This window comes from Epinephelus lanceolatus, chromosome 2 (genome assembly GCF_041903045.1).
Source record: "Epinephelus lanceolatus isolate andai-2023 chromosome 2, ASM4190304v1, whole genome shotgun sequence".
In the NCBI taxonomy this organism is placed as follows: Eukaryota; Metazoa; Chordata; class Actinopteri; order Perciformes; family Serranidae; genus Epinephelus; species Epinephelus lanceolatus.
In genome coordinates, this window is record NC_135735.1 from 4403502 (window position 1) to 4424396 (window position 20895).

The window sequence follows — 20895 nt, forward strand, 5'->3', positions numbered from 1 at the left end:
ATTTATAAACGGTCCAGTTTGTGCCAGAGTGCGTTCTGGCACTTCGAGTGTGTATTTCCGAACACACCCTATGTAACAAGAAAGCACTCTGAATTTTCCATACCACCAATACATTCTCCGTAGCAACAGTGGCTGAGGCTCATGGGTATCGTAGTATTTCTCACAAAGGAAGAGGAAATAATTAAACCTGGATGTCAGAACATAATCCCACAGTGGGGTTAAATTAACAATGAGACTCCTGTATTTTTATCTTGAGGAACGTTAAGGAGGTCATGAAAAAGACAACCTTGAAAGAACAAATCACAGATCACTTTTCCTGAGGGTGTCTCTGGTGTTTGCTCTCTCGTGTTGTTGGTTTGTAAGATGTTTCCTCCAGCAGGATGTCCTGGGTGAGTTTTCAGGGTTGCCAGCCTGGATTTCAGTGGTATATGGCATGTATCAGAGTCTGAACCCTCATAGGTTCATTTCACTAATGTAATCACAGCACAGAACCTTCTCATTGGTTTGGCATCTCCCTTCACTTCTTATAGGCCACTGTGTTGTTGGTTCGATAACACTGTTTCTCTTGCTTTGCTTTGATTAGTGTGTTTGTGTTGACTCAGTTAACAGTGTAGCTTATGTTATGGAGTAATGGAGACTGAAATGAAACTGAAAACATAAAAAGGTCGGCTGCTAGAGTCGAGGGAGTCGTCTATTTTCCAAAAAGTCTACTTGAACAAATGTGAAGTTCAGCGATGGAGGCAGGGTGTCTGTTTGTTGGTGCTCAGAGGGATTGTCTTACCCTTGAGTGCCGTCTATACATTTCTCAGTCTGCTCCAAGTCATTGTCCCGAAACGCTGCCAATTGGCCGCGTGTCTTTGGATTTAAGTCTTGCTATCTTCTCAGCGATGGCATTTTTACGAGTTTCTGGCGAGGGTTCTGAAGATGTGCGGTTCAGAAGTGAACAGTCAGATGAGGCTGTACAGTTCACGTTGCTCCACTTGTTTCTGGTGCCTCTGCTGCCCAAAGCTGAAGAACTTGAACACACTGCTACTCAGATTCTTCAGTGTCAAGATTATCAGGTCAGCGTGGCTTTGCTCACAAGTGACCTCCTCTGTTTTATCTATAAGCTAAGTTGAATGTTAGGTCAGTAGGGCATGCTGCAGGTCAAGCTTATAGTGAATCTGATGAACCCTCTCTGTTCGACCACAGGGCAAACTGCTTCAAACAGTGAGGTGTTTTTATTCAAGCTCCAGCACAGATGTAGATTTGAAGGGTGGAGACATTTTCGCCATAAATTCTAGGGATGGGAATCTTTAGGCACTGCATAATTCGATTGCAATTCAGAGGGCTACGATTTGATTATGAAACAATTATCGATGCATCTTAATGCATCAAACTTTTGATTTCTACACGATTTATTTTCTCACTGTGTGATTACTTGCTACTCTAACTTATTTGTAATGATCTATTATTAAATAAACAGATGAATGTACTTGCATACAATGTGGCTATTGTCCAGGATCCTTTTCAATTCAAATCATATCCAAAATTCTTCCACACTGGAGCTTCTACACCAGGGCGGCCAGTCAGACTGTATCCATCTGTAGTTGCTCATGCAAATCCATTGTGGTATCCATTGTGTTCAGTGTTTGTTTGCATACTGTAATATATCACTGGAAAGTATGCACTTCACATACTGTTGGTTTCCTGAAAATGAGTTCAGTGTTGGGATTAATGTCTTAGAGCAGCTGGTGCATGTCTCATCAGCTCCCAGAGTTATTCCAGCAGCTGTGTTGGAAATGAAGCACAAAGGCTCCTTCGGCTCGCAGCAGTAACTTCTGACTTACCTTTGCCTTTGTTAGGTAACCATTGCAGTGGGAGCAGGGATGTAGTGAGGTTAATGACTGTGAAGAAATCGCACTAATGAGTCATAAGTTGCAACGGTGACCACAGAAGTGGAGGTCATGTAATTAGGAAGAGTGCTAATGATGGTGAAGCCACAGGAGAGAGCTATAAACATCCTGACCAATTGGCTGTCAGCTGATGACCACTGGTGTTACCCTGCTGGAGACAGTCTGAGCCAACAACTGAACCAGCCTGGAAAAATACTGCAGGGAGGGAAACGACTCAGTCTGTCCCAATAAAACAATGCAGACCCAAAAAGGTCTTTTTCCATCAAAGTCTGAAACTGAAGTGTTTCCCTTTTCTTACTGGGACACAGGCTGGATGTGAAGTGCACTAGTATTTATGTTGGGAAGGCTGATTTACGTTGTTTTTTATCTGTTCATTATCATATATATCGGTCTATTATTAGCATTCTTGTGACGCAGACTCTATCAGGGAGAAAACATTAAGGTGTCTTAGATAAATCTTTTCAAGTGTCTCACTGAATCCAGACAGATCTGTGGAGAGAGTCCTGTCAGTTTTAGAGTACACAGGGTAACTGTTTCTGTACACTGACACTTGTTGGCAATTTGTATGATAGGATGTTTGATTTGGTTAAAGGTCTTAGTTATTAAATAGATGTGGTAAGTAGAGCCTGCTGTAAAATCAAGAGGCTTGGAGCCTTTTTTAATTTAATGTTTAAACTAGGAATGTCAGTTTTTCAAGTTAATTTCAATATCCTGACACCCACGCCAAATGTCATGAAATACAAGTGGCTACATCGACTCAGTGAGCTTTAGCGCTGCGTTTCAAAGCGCTATCCATGTGGAGGTGGTGAAATTGAAATGTTTTGTGATGTAAATGTATTTTATTCTCTGTTGGCTTTGATGACAAATCGGCAGCTAGCTCCGTTAACATGTGGATACATAGTGACCACTGCCCACACTCCGGTCTCCACTGGTTAGTTAACGTTAGCCTTGGCTGCCCTGCACTGTATGCACGGGGTCAGATGGGATTTGGCTAGCGCCTCAGCTCATTTGGACATTACAGCTGGTAACGTCACCCTGGTGGCAGGACAGTGTTGCTGCGGATGCATGGTTCCCACCCTCCGGTCACCACCCACAGTCGCCCAGGTGATCAAGCAGCTTCATTTTGAGCTGCAAAAACGCCCTTAGCATTGTTAAAGGGATAGTGCAACCAAAATGAAAATTCAGCCATTATCTACTCACCCATATGCCGAGGGAGGCTCAGGTGAAGTTTTAGAGTCCTCACAACACTTGCGGAGATCCAAGGGGAGAGGAGGTAGCAACACAACTCCACCTAATGCAGGCTGACGGCACCCCAAACAACTTTTTATGTCAGGGCTTCAGGACACTTGGATCACTACAGACGAGCAGTATGGAGATATTTTGTGGTCTCAATTATGTGTTTTTGGACATTTGAATCTGGGGCGCCGTCAGCCTCCATTAGGTGGAGTTGTGTTGCTACCTCCTCTCCCCTTGGATCTCCGCAAGTGATGTGAGGCCTCCATTGGCATGTGGGTGAGTAGATAATGGCTGAATTTTCATTTTTGGGTGCTAACGGAAGTCATTAATGCTTAAGGAAGTTTGCGGCTCAACCTAAAAGAGACCAGAGGGTGGGCACAATGCTTCCACGGCAACACTGTTGGGTTGGGACAGCACCACAGGCGGTAATCTTCGAATGAGCAGAGCACACTGACTAGCCCAAAAAATAAATGAAAAATACTCAACATGAAGCAATCTCAGTCGACATAGGGGTCTCAGACTGTTGATTTGGATCTCCGGCTTTGAGGGGGCAGCCCTAAAAATATTTTGGTCACATCTCTCACCCACATCCAGGCACCGTCTCACTCCCGTCCCCTTTCCTTACAGTTCTCATAATCATACAACTGTGGTTACATTCATTAACTACTTTAACTAAGGGCAGAACGTTACTAGCAGGAACACTGGGTGTTTTTGTAACTAGTAAGAAATTGTGATGTTTATTACAACCTAAGTAATATCTGCTGTCCTACCTTTGACACACAGCACCGCTCACTCAGAAACAGCAGCATCAGTCTGCATCCATCTTTGCCTTTCTGGCAAAGGCACAGCAGCCTTCATGTTGATAAGCTATTATTTTCTGACATATAACTACAGAGTGGTGCTGCAGACAGACAGGCAGATGCATCAGAGCCAAAGTAGCACATCTTTCAATTAATTTATCAGCCACCAGGTTAAAAAATCAACTTAAAAAGTAATAATAACAAAACAAGGTTGCAACCAAATCATGTTCTGGTGCCACCAACTGAGAAAGCTGGTTGGTTTGCGACGTCTGAAATTGATGAGAAGAAATTGATGGACTACTAAAACACCTGCGGTTGTATAATGATGTCACAAGGTGATACTCCTTTTATGTTATAAACAATCTTTGGTCGAGTACAGACACTGGTTTGCAGAAAACACAACAGCCAAGTTTTATTTTGGAATCCCATCAACTTACTATTAATAATTAATTGGTGGCAGCTGATATGTCCTGCAGCAGCGATGTTTGTCATTTTAACTAATAAAAGCCACGGTACTGGAAGGATTTGCCAACTGAAAGGGAGGAGAGATCAAAGATTTATTACTGTCGGATGAGCAAATTTTGACGTCAGAGCAGAGTCACTCACCAGTGTAAACAAATCATTTTTTCACACACACATTTCACTGTCATAAGCAGTCAAACGCTGTCAGTGCAGAACTGCAACCAGCTGCAACACAAGCACGCTGAAATGGACAAAACAGCAGAGCAAGAAAGACGGGATCGAATTTTGATCTGTCTTGTTTTAGCCAATACCGACTGATTGAAATGTATGAAAATAATATTACGTATTCGTTGTCTGAAATGGTCTCTACTCTCAGTATGAAAGAATTCTACAGATTAATTTCTGTCAGTTGCACACGCAGCGGCCTGGTTTCTGATGTAAAGGCTGACCCTTCACCCCTGAAGGAACGGCTCAGCTCAACACTTCCATTAATGACAAGGTTACAGTGTGTTTTGATTGGCAGGCTGCCCTCTCTTAGGTGCGCAGGAATGCGGGCTAAAGCCATGGAAAAGCAAAGAGTTACTCAGGCAGTTCCTGTGATCGTATTCGGCTTCAGGTATCATTTTCCATAGCTCTCAGGCCTGTCCTGTCTTATTCCCTGTATGGCCTTTCCCTGGGGATCAGGCTTGTGGCTGCATTCCAGAGCCGTCCTCTCAAATTAGACTTTGTAGAGGCTGCAGCCGTTCTGATGCTCCCTTCATTGGGAGGCAACGACACAAACCCTGCCTTCTTGACCACGGTTGAGATCCTGCCAGCGGCTCCAAAGCAGCTGTCCCAATGTTTACACTTTTAGTCTCCTGCGATTTGAGGAACAGTAGGTTTGTAAAACTCCTGCAGCTATGCAGTAAACACTCACTCACTTCCTTGTTGTCAGCAGCTCTTAATTTAGAGTTTGCATCAGCAGAAAACAAGACAAAGGTTTCCATTCACTGCGTTTACAAGCACATAAACCCGCATCAGGCAGTATTTCTGATTTAAAACAGCACCAATTCTAAATTTCAAGGTCAACACCGATAACTGATAATAATCTGTTTGTTAAAGCCGATACCAATACAATAACCAATAATCCTACAAATGGAAAAATGTGAAGACAGAAATGAATTCTGTATTTTATTTTTCCTCAGACAACACTAATGTTTTTTAATACTTAGGCAAATGAATGTCTGGCATTATCTTCTTAATGAAGAGCATTTAGAGGCTACAAAACCACTTGAATAAGTTAACTGCTGGACTAATTAACACCTTATCTATAGCCTTTTCCAGTAAACGGTCTAACAGCCCTGTGTCATCATTCCTCCTCTCTCTGCTGCTGATGTGGAGACTAACTGCAGTCAGGTCCTGCAGGTAGAGAGGAGGAGCCAGTCACTCTCAGCCTGAAAGTCTGAAAAACGTATTTTCAAACACAAAGTTAATGAGGCTCAACCGTAGTCAATGTAATTCCTGTGAAGGAGCCGTTTTAGGAGCTCCCCCACCCCGGGTTCAAACCAGGAGCCCTCTTGCTGTGAGGTGACAATGCTAACCACTGCATCACCATGCCACCCACTCCATCAATACGACTGCGTGAAATATCCTGGCTGCTTGTTCAACAGACGTTTAATAAATTGTTCCAACTGACTTCCTTACAAGCAGATAATGCTGTAATGATGGATAAAGAGCACAGTCGTCGTCTAATTGAGTAAAATGGAACCTTATGTTCATTTCATTCTCTCCGCTCGGGCCTCTGCTCTGAACTCTCTTTACATATAGTGTGAGCTGTTTGGGTGGGCTGCCAGAATCCTGTAGAAACACTTTATAGAGGGTTTATAGCAGCCCTGTAACTCAGACTGGTACTTACAGCAAGGTGCTTATCATGTTCTCACAGCATCATGGGTCTGACTGCAGCTGGGGACAGAAATTGCTGGTCGTACCTCTACCATTATTGGTCCTGTCACAGTGTGTTTAGGGGCAGACATGGCAAAAGTGATGTTTTCCATTGGTGTAACAACATCCAGTGACCTCAGAGGCACTAACACGATCCGTCTCTCCTGTCTCCACAGATGCAGCAGCTGTTCTACGAGAACTACGAACCCAATAAGAAGGGCTACATACGAGATCTCCACAACAGCAAGATCCATCGAGCCATCACCCTCCACCCCAACAAGAACCCTCCTTACCAGTATCGCCTGCACAGCTACATGCTCAGCCGCAAGATCGCGGACCTGCGCCACCGAACCATTCAGCTCCACCGGGAGATCGTTCAGATGGGGCGCTACGGAGCGGCCGAGCCCAGCCGAGAGGACCTCCAGCTCGGCATGCCGCCTTCCTTTATGCGCTTCCACCCACGGCAGAGGGAGGAGGTCCTGGAGTGGGAGTTCCTGACTGGGAAATACCTGTTCTCATCGTCTGATGGTCAGCCTCCTCGACGTGGGATGGATTCCTCCCAGAGGCAAGCCCTGGATGACATCATCATGCAGGTGATGGAGATGATCAATGCCAATGCAAAGACACGGGGGCGGGTCATTGATTTCAAAGAAATCCAGTACGGCTACCGGAGAGTCAATCCCTTATACGGGGCAGAGTATGTGCTGGATCTGCTGCTGCTGTACAAGAAGCACAAAGGAAAGACCATGACGGTTCCTGTGAGGAGACACGCATACTTACAACAGACCTTCAGCCAGATCCAGTTCAGAGAGGAGGGCGAGATGGATGCCCGAGCTCTGGCCAGCCACATCAACAAAGATTCAGACTCGCTTTCCTTCCTGTCCAACTCCCTCAAGATGCTGGTGCCCTTCAAGCTGGCCACATCCGGCCAGGACCAGAGGGAACCCAAAGAGAAGAAAGTCAACATCTTGGTTCCTCTGTCAGGACGCTACGACATCTTTGTGCGCTTCATGGCCAACTTTGAGCGAGTCTGTCTGATCCCCAACCAGAACGTCAAGTTGCTGATCCTGCTCTTCAGCACAGACAACAACACAGAGCGGGTGAAGCAGGTGGAGCTGATGAGGGAGTATCACATGAAGTATCCCCGGGCCGAGATGGAGATAAAGCCCGTCGCCGGCTCCTTCTCCAGGGCTCTGGCTTTGGAAGTGGGTTCCTTGCACTTCTCCAACGACTCGCTGCTCTTCTACTGTGACGTGGATCTGCTCTTCACCAGCGACTTCCTGAAGCGATGTCGGACCAACACAGCCCTGGGGGAGCAAACCTACTTCCCCATCATCTTCAGCCAATATGATCCAAAGGTGGTGTACGCTGGGAAGGTCCCCAGCAACAACCACTACGTCTTCACCTCCAAGACAGGTCTGTGGAGGAACTACGGCTTCGGGATCGTCTGCGTCTACAAGGGAGACTTGCTCCGAGCTGGAGGCTTCGACACCTCCATACAGGGGTGGGGATTGGAGGACGTGGACCTTTTTAATAAATTTGTCCAGTCAGGGATTAAGTTGTTCAGAAGCACAGACACGGGGATAGTGCACGTCCACCACCCCGTCATATGTGACCCCAACCTGGAGGCAAAGCAATATAAGATGTGCCTGGGCTCCAAAGCCTCGTCGCACGGCTCCACCCAGCAGCTGGCCGAGCTGTGGCTGGAGAAGAACGACCACGGCTTCAGGAGACTGGCCAGCAATAACGGCTCAGTTAGGACAGCGTGAGAAAAGGCTGTTTTCACTACCTAATTTATTTTTTACTGAAATGAAAGACTTCACCTGGATATATTTTGAAAATATGTCTTTTTTTTTTTAAAGAAAATATACAGAAACGCCATGATGAACAAAACATAGAGACAGTCTGGGTTCTAATGATCGAAGGAATATTGACGAATATTCTTGTGTGAGCCTGATGGATGGTGGGTGAAGGACAGGTGGGGGTTATTGGTGTGTACCTCAGTGAAGTACACCGTCATGGTCCTTAAATACTCCATTTGTCCTGTGTGCAGAAAACAGACTGGTGTCCATGTACTCTCAGACCAGCAGTGCTCCAAACAGAACTCCTGATTGTGAATGTTTACAAAAGACTGATTCTCAACAACATTTCATCAATGAAAAAACTCAGATCCCAGCTGTCTGAATGATTAACTAAAGGCCATTTCACTTTCTTTTACAGTCCGTTTCTTTTCCATTTGCTTTTATGGTTTTGGTAAAATGACACGACACTGTTACTGTTTCTCCATTTTTTTTGTATTTTTCTTTATTATTAATTTCTGTGAACCCAACTGCTGGATTTTATATCTGCAATTCATCTTTTTGCTGTCTAATTTATTGAATTTGCAGGCTTCATTTTCTACTCTCTGACTGTTGAAATGTGTATATTGGAAAGATTGTATAACCATGTCAGTTGTGGGATGGTGGTTTTTTTCATGTTCCTTTTCTTAAACTCATTATCACCAAAGAGTTTTGCACAGTCTGCTTTAGGTATCATATTGCCTGTGTGTATGTGTGTGAGCGCGAGTGTGTGTGCGTTTGTTTGCGTGTGTGTATGTGTGTGTGGTGTATAATAGAGAGTAAACACAAAAGCTCTATGTATCCCAGGCCTTTCTGATGGGTGAAGTGGGAACCAGTCTGGCCTTTAATTCCAGTGGGTTGAAGTGGGAGCAGCACTCTTGTCGGCCGGCTCAAGGCACACATCACTGTCTCTTTTTATAAATGACTCTTTTATGTTGAAATAAAACGTGTTGCGGCTGGTCCCAGTCTACAGAGGTGTGGCTTCAGTGCTGATTCCATTGAGCTGTGATGTGAAACCCCACATTGTCTGGTCCTGTGTTACAGGTTTGAGGGCAGAACGCTTCCTCACGACAGGCCTTGCTGTCCTGCGTCGGCAGTTACTGTACGTTTGTAGCACTCCGTCGGGTTAATGCTACTCTTTCAGCATCACAACATGAATGGTGATTTTTGAGACTGTTGTAACGGGATGAATGACTGTGCGGTCCTTACAGTGATTTTTTTAATTTTCTTGGACTTTTTTTTTTTGTAATTTTTGTTCTTTCAACTCTGTCCAACTGGGCAAGGTTTTCTATTTAAAAAGAAATAAAATGGGGGAAAAGTTTAAAAAAAAAAACCTGCTGCTGTTGTTGCTGTTATTTTTCTCAGTTATTTCTCGGTTATCAGCCACCAGGATGATGTCACTACAGAAACAACCGAGAAGTCTGCCAAACTAATGTACAAATCATTGACGTCCTCATACAGTGGTGAGTATACAGTTTGTATATCTGACGAAGTAGCGCCCAATGGATTAGCACCTCTACAGGTTAGGTTAAGGAAAAGGAAAAGAATCATGGTTGAGTGTTGTCATGTTACTACGTAATGTAAAGTTATATACTAAATGTAAAACTATGGTGGTTTAGGAGAGTAAAGATGCGTAGGTAAGGTTTGGGAAATTAAAATAGAGTAGGTTTTTGCAAAGAATCGTGGTTGGGCATTGTTACATTACGTACTTAACATGAAGTTCCATATTCAACAAAGTGATGTAGATTATGTTTACGAAGGAAAAATTCTGTAGGTTAGGCTTAAGAAAAGGAGCATGGTTAGGCGTTGTCACGTTACATACATTATATAAACTTATGTTCTTAACAAGGTTACGTAGATAAGTTTGGAAAATAAACTCAGTTGGATGTTGTCATGTTACTACTTAATGCAAAGCTTGGTACTAAATTTAAAGTTACGTAGGTTAGATTTAGCAAAGTAAATTTCACTACATAAAGAACAATGCCCAACCACAATTATTTTCCTAAATCTAACCTACGTAACTTTGTATAGTATGTACTTTTATGTTAAATACGTATCGTGGGGGTGTCGGTGGATTAGTGGATAGAGCAGGCGCCCCATGTACAAGGCTGTTGCCGCAGCGGCCCAGGTTCGACTCCAGCTTGTGGCCCTTTGCTGCATGTCACTCCCTCTCTCTCTCTCCCCCTTTCACGCTTGTCTGTCCTATCAATTAAAGGCTAAAATGCCCCCAAAAATATCTTAAAAAAAAAAAAAAAAAAATACGTATCGTGACCACGCCCAATCATGATTCTTTTACCAAATCTAACCTACGTAACTTAACGTTTAGTATGCAACTTTAAGTTATGTACTCAACGTGACGATGCCTAACCATGATTTTTTTCCTAAACTTAACTTAGGAAACTGTTTAATTCGTAACTTTACGTTAAGTATTGACCTGACAATGTCCAACCATGTTTCTTTTTCAAACAAGCCAATGTGATTTTACTTCTCCAAAAAAAGTTATGTAGGTTTGTTTCATAAAGAGAATCAAGGTACTTAATGTAAAGTTAAATGCTAAATTTAAAGTTAGATTTCGGAAAATAAACACCCAACCACAATTCTTTTCCTAAACCCAACCCACGAAACTTTACTTTCCTAAATCTACCAGTAAACTGTGTTTCATCTGTTACTTTACGTTCAGTAGTGACCCGGAAACACCCAACAATGTTACACATGTTCACATAATGCCCCATAGGTTAGGTTTAGAAAGGTAACGTTACGTCAGTGAGCTTTAACGTATGTTGAAATAACTCACTTGGTTTCACTGGGGACATGAACACTGGTCTCTTGGGGTGAAGTCCTGTATTTGTTTGACCCATCCACCAACCCAACCTGCCACCTTACACAGACTTGCTGTCTATACTACTTCCTCCTTTTCTCCCTTCAGCTCCTTTGACACGTGATCACAGCCTTCACAGTTACGTGGGTCCTGTACACATTCTGGTGCATCATTTTTCATGGGTATACACATGAGCAGTGCATGAGAACAGTCTGAATTCATCTACAATGGAGACATAGTGAACTTGGGGTCTTCAGGGCCCCTGAGGGTGTGGGGCCTGGAGCAGGCACCCTCTCTGTGGGGACAGAGGGGACATTCCTGGGCTGGCTTCATATCCATATGTTTATGGAAAGAATCATTTCACAAGAGGCTCTGGCTGCAGAGATTACACAGTAATTGAGATTGTGCAAATAATAATACCAACAGTAATAAATCTCTCTGGGTACATGTGGAAAGTGGGAAGCAGCTGAGCTGAAGCTCATTGGTGGTTCTGTGATGTCTGATCACTGTCAGCAAGCTCCTGCAGGGACAATTAAACCAAGCCTCCAAAGCAAATGCTGGGATAAGTCAACAGTGTGTCTTCAGAGCGCTGCAGGCAACAGACACAAAAGCAAACAGGATCAGTGTTTCAACCATTTTAATGTGTGCGTGTAGCCATATACATATAAGAGCCAGGTTTGGACAGGGTATGTGCCGATTATGTCCAATAACTGTGGACACTGGTGAGTTTTTTCTGTTTCCATCCACCTTAGTAACATATTAAACCGCCTGTCAGACACCTGTCTGGCAGCGTGTCAACAATCTAAAATGATACGTTTCACAGAGACAGTATTTATTACAGGAGTGCTATAATACATTAAATTATAATGTAGAGCAGTTTGTTTTCCTGCTCATTCCGAGTATTATCAGTACCAGGGTGGGAAATCCAGGTCCGGATAATAACTATTATTTCATTTTAAATTACAGAACACGTTTATGCATCGAGCTTCAAAGTTAATTCTTCAACTTGGGAAAAGCAGTTAACGAAACAATCTCTCATCAAAACCTGTTCAGTAGCTCCTCTTGTTTATTCAGTATGGAAGGCCATTTCTGCCAGTGTGATGACCAAAAAAAACAATCTGCTAAGTCATTAAAATGAGAAACCTCTTCGAAATGATGACTTAGTATCTTAAAATAATGTATTGGTATCTCAGAATAACAAGAAGCGTTCTCAATTTGATTAAGTGTCTCCACATAACAATCAAGTATCTCAAAATAATGACTTAGAATCTCTAAATAATGACCAAGTATTTCTAAATAATGACTTGGTATCTTTAAATGATGACTAAGTATCTCTAAATAATGACTTGGTATCTTTAAATGATGACTAAGTATCTCTAAATAATGACTTATACCTTTCAATGACAAAGTATCTAAATAATGATTTAGTATCTCTAAATAATGACTTGGTATTTCTAAATAATGACTAAGTATCTCTTAATAATGACTAAGTATTTCTAAATAATGATTTAGTTTCTCTAAATACTGGCTAATTATCTGTTAATAATGACTAAGTATCTCTAAATAATGACTTATACCTTTCAATGACAAAGTATCTAAATAATGATTTAGTATCTCTAAATAATGACTTGGTATTTCTAAATAATGACTAAGTATCTCTTAATAATGACTAAGTATTTCTAAATAATGATTTAGTTTCTCTAAATACTGGCTAATTATCTGTTAATAATGACTAAGTATCTCTAAATAATGACTTAGTTTCTCTAAATACTGGCTAATTATCTGTTAATAATGACTAAGTATTTCTAAATCATGTCTAAATATCTAAATAATGACTTAATATCTCTAAATCATGACTTAGTATCTCTAAATGACTAAGTATCTAAATAATGACTAAGTTTCTCTAAATAATGACTTAGTTTCTCTAAATACTGGCTAATTATCTGTTAGTAATGACTAAGTATCTCTAAATAATGACTTAGTTTCTCTAAATACTGGCTAATTATCTGTTAGTAATGACTAAGTATCTCTAAATAATGACTTAGTATTTTTAAATGATGACTATGTTTCTCTAAATAATGACTAAGTATCTCTAAATAATGACTTAATATTTCTAAATGATGACTAAGTATCTCTAAATAATGACTAAGTATTTCTAAATAATGACTTAGTATCTCTAAATAATGACTTAGTGTCTCTAAATAATGCCTAGGTATTTCTAAATAATGACTTAGTATCTCTAAATAATGACTCAGTATTTCTAAATGATGACTTAGTATCTCTAAATAATAACTAAGTATCTCTAAATAATGACTAAGTTTCTCTAAATAATGGCTAATTATCTGTTAATAATGACTAAGTATCTCTAAATAATGACTTAGTATTTTTAAATGATGACTATGTTTCTCTAAATAATGACTAAGTATCTCTAAATAATGACTTAGTATTTCTAAATTATGATTAAGTATCTCTAAATAATGACTAAGTATTTCTAAATAATGACTTAGTATCTCTAAATAATGACTTAGTGTCTCTAAATAATGACTAGGTATTTCTAAATAATGACTTAGTATCTCTAAATAATGACTCAGTATTTCTAAATGATGACTAAGTATCTCTAAATAATGACTAAGTATTTCTAAATAATGACTTAGTATTTCTAAATAATGACTTAGTATCTCTAAATAATGACTAGGTATTTCTAAACAATGACTTGGAATTTTTAAATCATGACTTAGTAGCTCTAAATAATGACTAGTTAATAACTAAGTAATGACTTAGTAATGACTTGAGTATCTCTAATTAATGACCTGGTATCGGGATCTTACAACATCATTTTTGTCACACACACACAATGGGCTTCAATAATCATCATCATCATCATCTGATCAATCAGACAGGGTCTCAATCACTACAGAGCGCACCATGTGATTCTAAATTCAGTAGACCAACGACATGGTTCTCATTCAGCAGGACACACAGTCACTTCAGGGGGATGCTGTCTATCATCTGTATGTATCTCACACACACACACACACACACACACACACGGGGCTGTTTTACAGCCACAGCTTGGCACAGTTTTTAAAGACACACATGGAGACAGCAGGGCCCCTGTGACATTTCACCTCCTGTACCATACATGCTGTGTGTGAGAGCAGCATGACACTTTGACTACTGGGCCCCAGTTTACTGCGCTCTGCAGTCAGTGGTGCAGATTCTTTACCAACAGTAACACCAGCAGCACCACAGTGTAAAAATCCTACACTACATGTTTGGTATCCAACATTTTACTGAAGTTAAAGCGAACAGTGGTGAAATGTACGTAAATACAAGTTGTTTTCAGAGCAGGGGAATTTTGTCATAGTTGTAAGAACCCCCTTGTTACTGTGTCTACACCACAAGAACTCAGAACCATCAGAATTCGTAGAACACTGTTTTTAAGGACTTTTGTAGCCCCTACTTTAGAGCACACACTCTCCCAGCACAAGAGGAACTTATAGTGATGTAAGCGTACACATGAGCAGTGCAGCATCCATTTTGAAAAAACAAAACGTGAGCCTTTAACAGACAACACAAACAACAGCTCGTGGTCCAGACGCTCCTCAGCAAATGAGCGACAGGTGAAATACAACACGGCTTTGACTCGTCAAAAACATTTGACAGCATTTTCTTCTCAACTTGGTATCTCTGAGATCCACCAAACATCACTTAATTGTTTTTATTAGCAGTGCGAATGCAAACAGGAAAAAGCCCCTAAAGATCTGTAGTTCTCATGGTAGTTCCCCAGCGGGCATTTCCTCTCAGGGAGTTCCCAGAACTATCTGGTCCTAAAACACCTATAGAGCAGAAAAGAAAAGTTCTTATTTCAGCAGATGGTTCAGTGATACATGTAAGCAGGATTGTGTTGATGCAGGCACCACTGATTACTCATCAATCGAACATCTGTAACATATGACAAAGTAATCTCAACTCAGAGGTACGCTCTGGAGCTCTCTCATGATCTTCGTCAGCAAATGTTTCATTCACCATGAAATTAATTTAAAGCTGTCAGTTGAGATTATTTCCCAAAAGTCACACCCGTAGCTGCAATGACCAGGGTTAACCTTACAATGTGGCAGCCCGCCATGTTAACCTCCTCCCCCGCCATGTATTGGTTTTCTACTTCTGAAGCTAGACCGTTCATTAGGAGCACTGTTTGATATATATACCGTTCAGTTATTCATTGCACCACACTCTCAGAGCACAGTTACTTACTTAAGTTACTAGTTACTTTACATATTAGGATAGTTGCACACAAAACATGAAAATCTACAAGTGCAGCTGAAACGATGAGACAACTGATTGAAAGAAAATTCATTGGCAACTATTTTGATTATTGTTTGTCATTTTTTTCAGTTTCTCAAACAGGAGGACTTGCTACTTTTCCTTTGATTTATTTCAAGTACATTTTCCTGAGGATACTCACATACTTTGACTTTTTTTCGACATACGATACTTACTGTTACTTCGGTTAAAGTGTCGCATGTCAAAAAAAAAAAAAAAAAAAAAAAGTCAAAGAATACTATGTTGAACGAAAGTCATAGTATAGTGTGTCAAAAAAGGGTCACACACACACACACAAAATAATAATAGGTAAATTCTATAACATCTAGAACAAATATTAAAATAATGAATCCACATCACTGACTGTGACAGAGCACCTTTAGTGACCTGCTGACGGCTGCAGGTGATGCTGCTGTCAGAGCCAAAGAATCATCTCTGAGGCCTGCGTCCACTGAGGAGTGAACACATCCATCCAGCCTTTCTGTATAACCATAATTATAAAGGTTCACTTCAGGATCTGGTCTCAGCCTCCGGATCCCAATCAGGAGAGCTTTGTCTTTTATCAGTGAAACTCTTCAGCAGGCAGAACGGAGCATGAAGGGAACACAGCAGGAAGTCTGCCTTATCTGCATCTCTGACCCGTCTGATGAGACCACAGAGACTTCCATTAGAGCTCCTGCTGTGCCTCCACATCGCTGCCAGCCAGTTATCAGTGACGAGCAGAAAGAGGCACAGCGATGGAAAGCTGGGGCTTCTTTCCTTTTAATTAATGTTAAAGGGACACTGGTATTTAAGGCAATCAGCTACTTCACAACTAATGGGGTGTTATCTTTAAAGTTGACGTTTACTGTGTCTCCTGCTTCCAGGCTTTGTGCTGAGCATGCAGTTAATATTGATCTTCTCATCTGTCTCTGGGAAAAAGAAAAGACTAAAGGCTTTACTAAAATGTATGAGTGTGTGTACCTTTAAAATTCACCTCTAAAATCAGAACAATGTCTGCTTTTTAATGACTGCTGTGATCTAACACTGCCCTGCTGTGTGTTTGGCATCACAATAACCAACAGACCAGCCTGACATTGAAGCCAACTTACTTAAGAAAAAACACTGAATTCATCTCAAATGTTTTTAGTTAACTTTTGTCTTGGTTTGGTTTTGTTTTGTTTTTGGTTTACGTGTGGTTAGCTTTACACACAAAAACCTCTTGGTTATGTTGAGACAGACATCATGTTTTGGCTTAAAGTGTCCAGTTGGTCGCTACAAACACAGCTGCAATGTCACTGCAGTAGTATAGCATGTCGAAAAAGTTTAAAAAACGTCATACTATAGCTTGTCGTAAAAATTTAAACAAAAAGTCATAGTATAGCATGCCGAAAAAATTTAAAAACGTTACAGTATAGCACGTCAAAAAAATAAAAAGTCATAGTATAGCATGTCGAAAAAAAAACGGTCATAGTATAGATTGTCGAAATTTTGTTAAAAAACATCATAACATAGCATGTCGAAAAAATGAACAAAAAAGTCATAGCATGTCGAAAAAATTTTTTAAAAAATGGTATAGCATGTCGGAAAAATAAAAAAAAGTCATAGTATAGCATGTTGGAAAAGAAAGTCATAGTATAGCTTGCCAAAAACTTTAAAAAACATCATACTATAGCTTGCCGTAAAAATTAAAAAAAAAAGTCATAGTATAGCATGTTGTAAAAATTTAAAAAACATGTCATGGTATAGCATGTCAAAAAAATGAAATTAAAAAGTCATAGTATAGCATGTCGAAAAAATAAAAAAAAGTCATAGTATACCATGTCAAAAAATTTAAAAAACATCATACTATAGCATGTTGAAAAAATAAAAAAAAAAACTCATAGTATAGCATGTCGAAAAAATTTATAAAAACATCATCGTATAGCATGTTGAAAAATTTAAAAAACATCATCGTATAGCATGTCGTAAAAATTGAAAAAAAAAGTCATAGTATAGCATGTCGAAAAAATTCATAAAAACATCATAGTATAGCATGTTGAAAAATTTAAAAAACATACTATAGCTTGTTGTAAAAATTTAAACAAAAAGTCATAGTATAGCATGTCGAAAAAATTTAAAAACGTCATAGTATAGCACGTCAAAAAAATAAAATAAAAAGTCATAGTATAGCATGTCGAAAAAATTAAGAAAACGTCATAGTATAGCATGTCGTAAAACTTACATAAAAACCCGTCATAATATAGCATGTCGAAAAAAGTTAAAAGACGTCATAGTATAGCATGTCATAAACACAAAAAACATGATAGTATAGCATGTCGAAAAAATTAAAAAAACGGCATAGGATAGCATGTCGAAAAATTTAAAAAACGTCATAGTATAGCATGTCGAAAAAATTAAAAAACGTCAAAGTACAGCATGTCGAAAAAATTTATAAAAACCATCATAGTATAGCATATCGTGAATTTTTTAAAAAACCATCATAGTATAGCATGTCGTAAAAATGTAAAAAACGTCATAGTATAGCATGTCGACAAAATTAAGAAAATGTCATAGTATAGCATGTCGTGACAATTAAGAAAATATCATAGTAAAGCATGTCATGAAAATTAAAAATAAGTCATAGTATAGCATGTCGAAAAAAAAATAGTATAGCATGTCGAAAAAATTTATAAAAACCATCCTAGTATAGCATGTCAAAAAAGACTTAAGAAAACGTCATAGTATAGCATATGGTAAAAATGTAAAAAAAACGTCATAGTATGACATGTCGAAAAAATTAAAAAACGTCATAGTATAGAATGTTGAAAAAATTTAAAAATGTCATAATATAGCATGTCCAAAAAATTAAAAAACTTCAAAGTATAGCATGTCTAAAAATTAAAAAAAAAAAAGTCATAGTATAGCATGTCGAAAAAATTTAAAAACGTCATAGTATAGCACGTCAAAAAAATAAAATAAAAAGTCATAGTATAGCATGTCGAAAAAATTAAGAAAACGTCATAGTATAGCATGTCGTAAAACTTACATAAAAACCCGTCATAATATAGCATGTCGAAAAAAGTTAAAAGACGTCATAGTATAGCATGTCATAAACACAAAAAACATGATAGTATAGCATGTCGAAAAAATTAAAAAAACGGCATAGGATAGCATATCGAAAAATTTAAAAAACGTCATAGTATAGCATGTCGAAAAATTAAAAAACGTCAAAGTACAGCATGTCGAAAAAATTTATAAAAACCATCATAGTATAGCATATCGTGAATTTTTTAAAAAACCATCATAGTATAGCATGTCGTAAAAATGTAAAAAACGTCATAGTATAGCATGTCGACAAAATTAAGAAAATGTCATAGTATAGCATGTCGTGACAATTAAGAAAATATCATAGTAAAGCATGTCATGAAAATTAAAAATAAGTCATAGTATAGCATGTCGAAAAAAAAATAGTATAGCATGTCGAAAAAATTTATAAAAACCATCCTAGTATAGCATGTCAAAAAAGACTTAAGAAAACGTCATAGTATAGCATATGGTAAAAATGTAAAAAAAACGTCATAGTATGACATGTCGAAAAAATTAAAAAACGTCATAGTATAGAATGTTGAAAAAATTTAAAAATGTCATAATATAGCATGTCCAAAAAATTAAAAAACTTCAAAGTATAGCATGTCTAAAAATTAAAAAAAAAAAAGTCATAGTATAGCATGTCGAAAAAATTTAAAAACGTCATAGTATAGCATGTCGAAAAAATTAAAAAACTTCAAAGTATAGCATGTCTAAAAATTTTTAAAAAAAGTCATAGTATAGCATGTCGAAAAAATTTAAAAACGTCATAGTATAGCATGTCGAAAAAATTAAAAAACTTCAAAGTATAGCATGTCTAAAAATTAAAAAAAAGTCATAGTATAGCATGTCGAATAAATTTAAAAACGTCATAGTATAGCATGTCAAAAAAATTCAAAAACTTCAAAGTATAGCATGTCGAAAAAATTTATAAAAACCATCCTAGTATAGCATGTCAAAAAAGACTTAAGAAAACGTCATAGTATAGCATGTCGTAAAAATGTAAAAAAAACGTCATAGTATAACATGTCGAAAAAATTAAAAAACGTCTTAATATAGCATGTCGTAAACACAAAAAACATGATAGTATAGCATGTCGAAAAATAAAAAAACTCATAGTATAGCATGTTGAAAAAATTTAAAAATGTCATAATATAGCATGTCGAAAAAATTAAAAAACTTCAAAGTATAGCATGTCTAAAAATTTAAAAAAAAAGTCATAGTATAGCATGTCGAAAGAATTTAAAAACGTCATAGTATAGCATGTCGAAAAAATTAAAAAACTTCAAAGTATAGCATGTCGAAAAAATTTATAAAAACCATCCTAGTATAGCATGTCAAAAAAGACTTAAGAAAACGTCATAGTATAGCATGTCGTAAAAATGTAAAAAAAAAACGTCATACTATAACATGTCGAAAAAATTAAAAAACGTCTTAGTATAGCATGTCGTAAACACAAAAAACATGATAGTATAGCATGTCGAAAAAATTTAAAAAAAAACGGCATAGGATAGCATGTTGAAAAATTTAAAAAAATGTCAGTATAGCGTGTCGAAAAAATTAAAAAACGCCAAAAGTATAGCATGTCGAAAAAATTTATAAAAACCATCATAGTATAGCATATCGTGATTTTTTTAAAAAACCATCATAGTATAGCATGTCGAAAAAATTTTAAAAAGTCATAGTATAGCATGTCGAAAAAATCAAAAAACATCATAGTATAGCATGTCGAAAAAATTTAAAAACGTCATAGTATAGCATGTCGAAAAAATTTATAAAAACCATCCTAGTATAGCATGTCAAAAAAGACTTCAGAAAACGTCATAGTATAGCATGTCGTAAAAATGTAAAAAAAAAAAACGTCATAGTATAACATGTCGAAAAAATTAAGAAAACGTCATATTATAGCATGTCAAAAAAATTTAAAAAGTCATAGTATAGAATGTCGAAAAAATTAAAAAAAAGTCACAGTGTAGCATGTAGAAAAAATGAAAAAAACATCACAGTATAGCATGTTCAAAACTTTTTTAAAAACAGTCAGAATGGCATGTCGAGAAACTAAAAAAATGGTCATAGTATAGCATGTTGTAAAAACAAAAAAACATCATAGTATAGCATGTCGAAAAAATTTAAAAAATGTCATAATATAGCATGTTGTAAAAACCAAAAAACCCATCATAGTATAGCATGCTGACAAAATTTTAAAAACGTCATAGTATAGCATGTCACAAAAATTTAAAAATGTCATTGTATAGCATGTCGAAAAATTTAAAAAATGTCATAGTATAGCATGTCGTAAAAATTTTAAAAAACCATCATAGTATAGCATGTCGAAAACACCTAAGAAAATGTCATAGTATAGGATGTTGTAAAAATGTCGACAAAATAAAAAAAAGCAACATAGTATAGTATGTTGAAAAATATGAAAAAATAATCATAGTATAGCATGTCAAAAAAATGAAAAAAAAAATCATTGCATAACATCAAAAATATGAAAAAATGGTCATAGTATAGCATATCGAAAAAAATGAAAAGACGTCATAGTATAGCAT

At 38.0% G+C, this 20895-nt stretch overlaps 1 protein-coding gene across 1 annotated transcript in view; it reads left to right on the forward strand.

Moving 5' to 3' along the window:
• chsy1 (chondroitin sulfate synthase 1) overlaps window positions 1–8169 on the forward strand; it is an 89267-nt gene extending 81098 nt beyond the window's left edge. The window contains exon 3 of the mRNA XM_033631468.2: window positions 6490–8169. Within this exon, the coding sequence (XP_033487359.1) occupies window positions 6490–8082 (1593 nt within the window). The 3' untranslated portion in view covers window positions 8083–8169. The remainder of the gene's footprint in view (window positions 1–6489) is intronic.
• Window positions 8170–20895: the final 12726 nt, after the last annotated feature.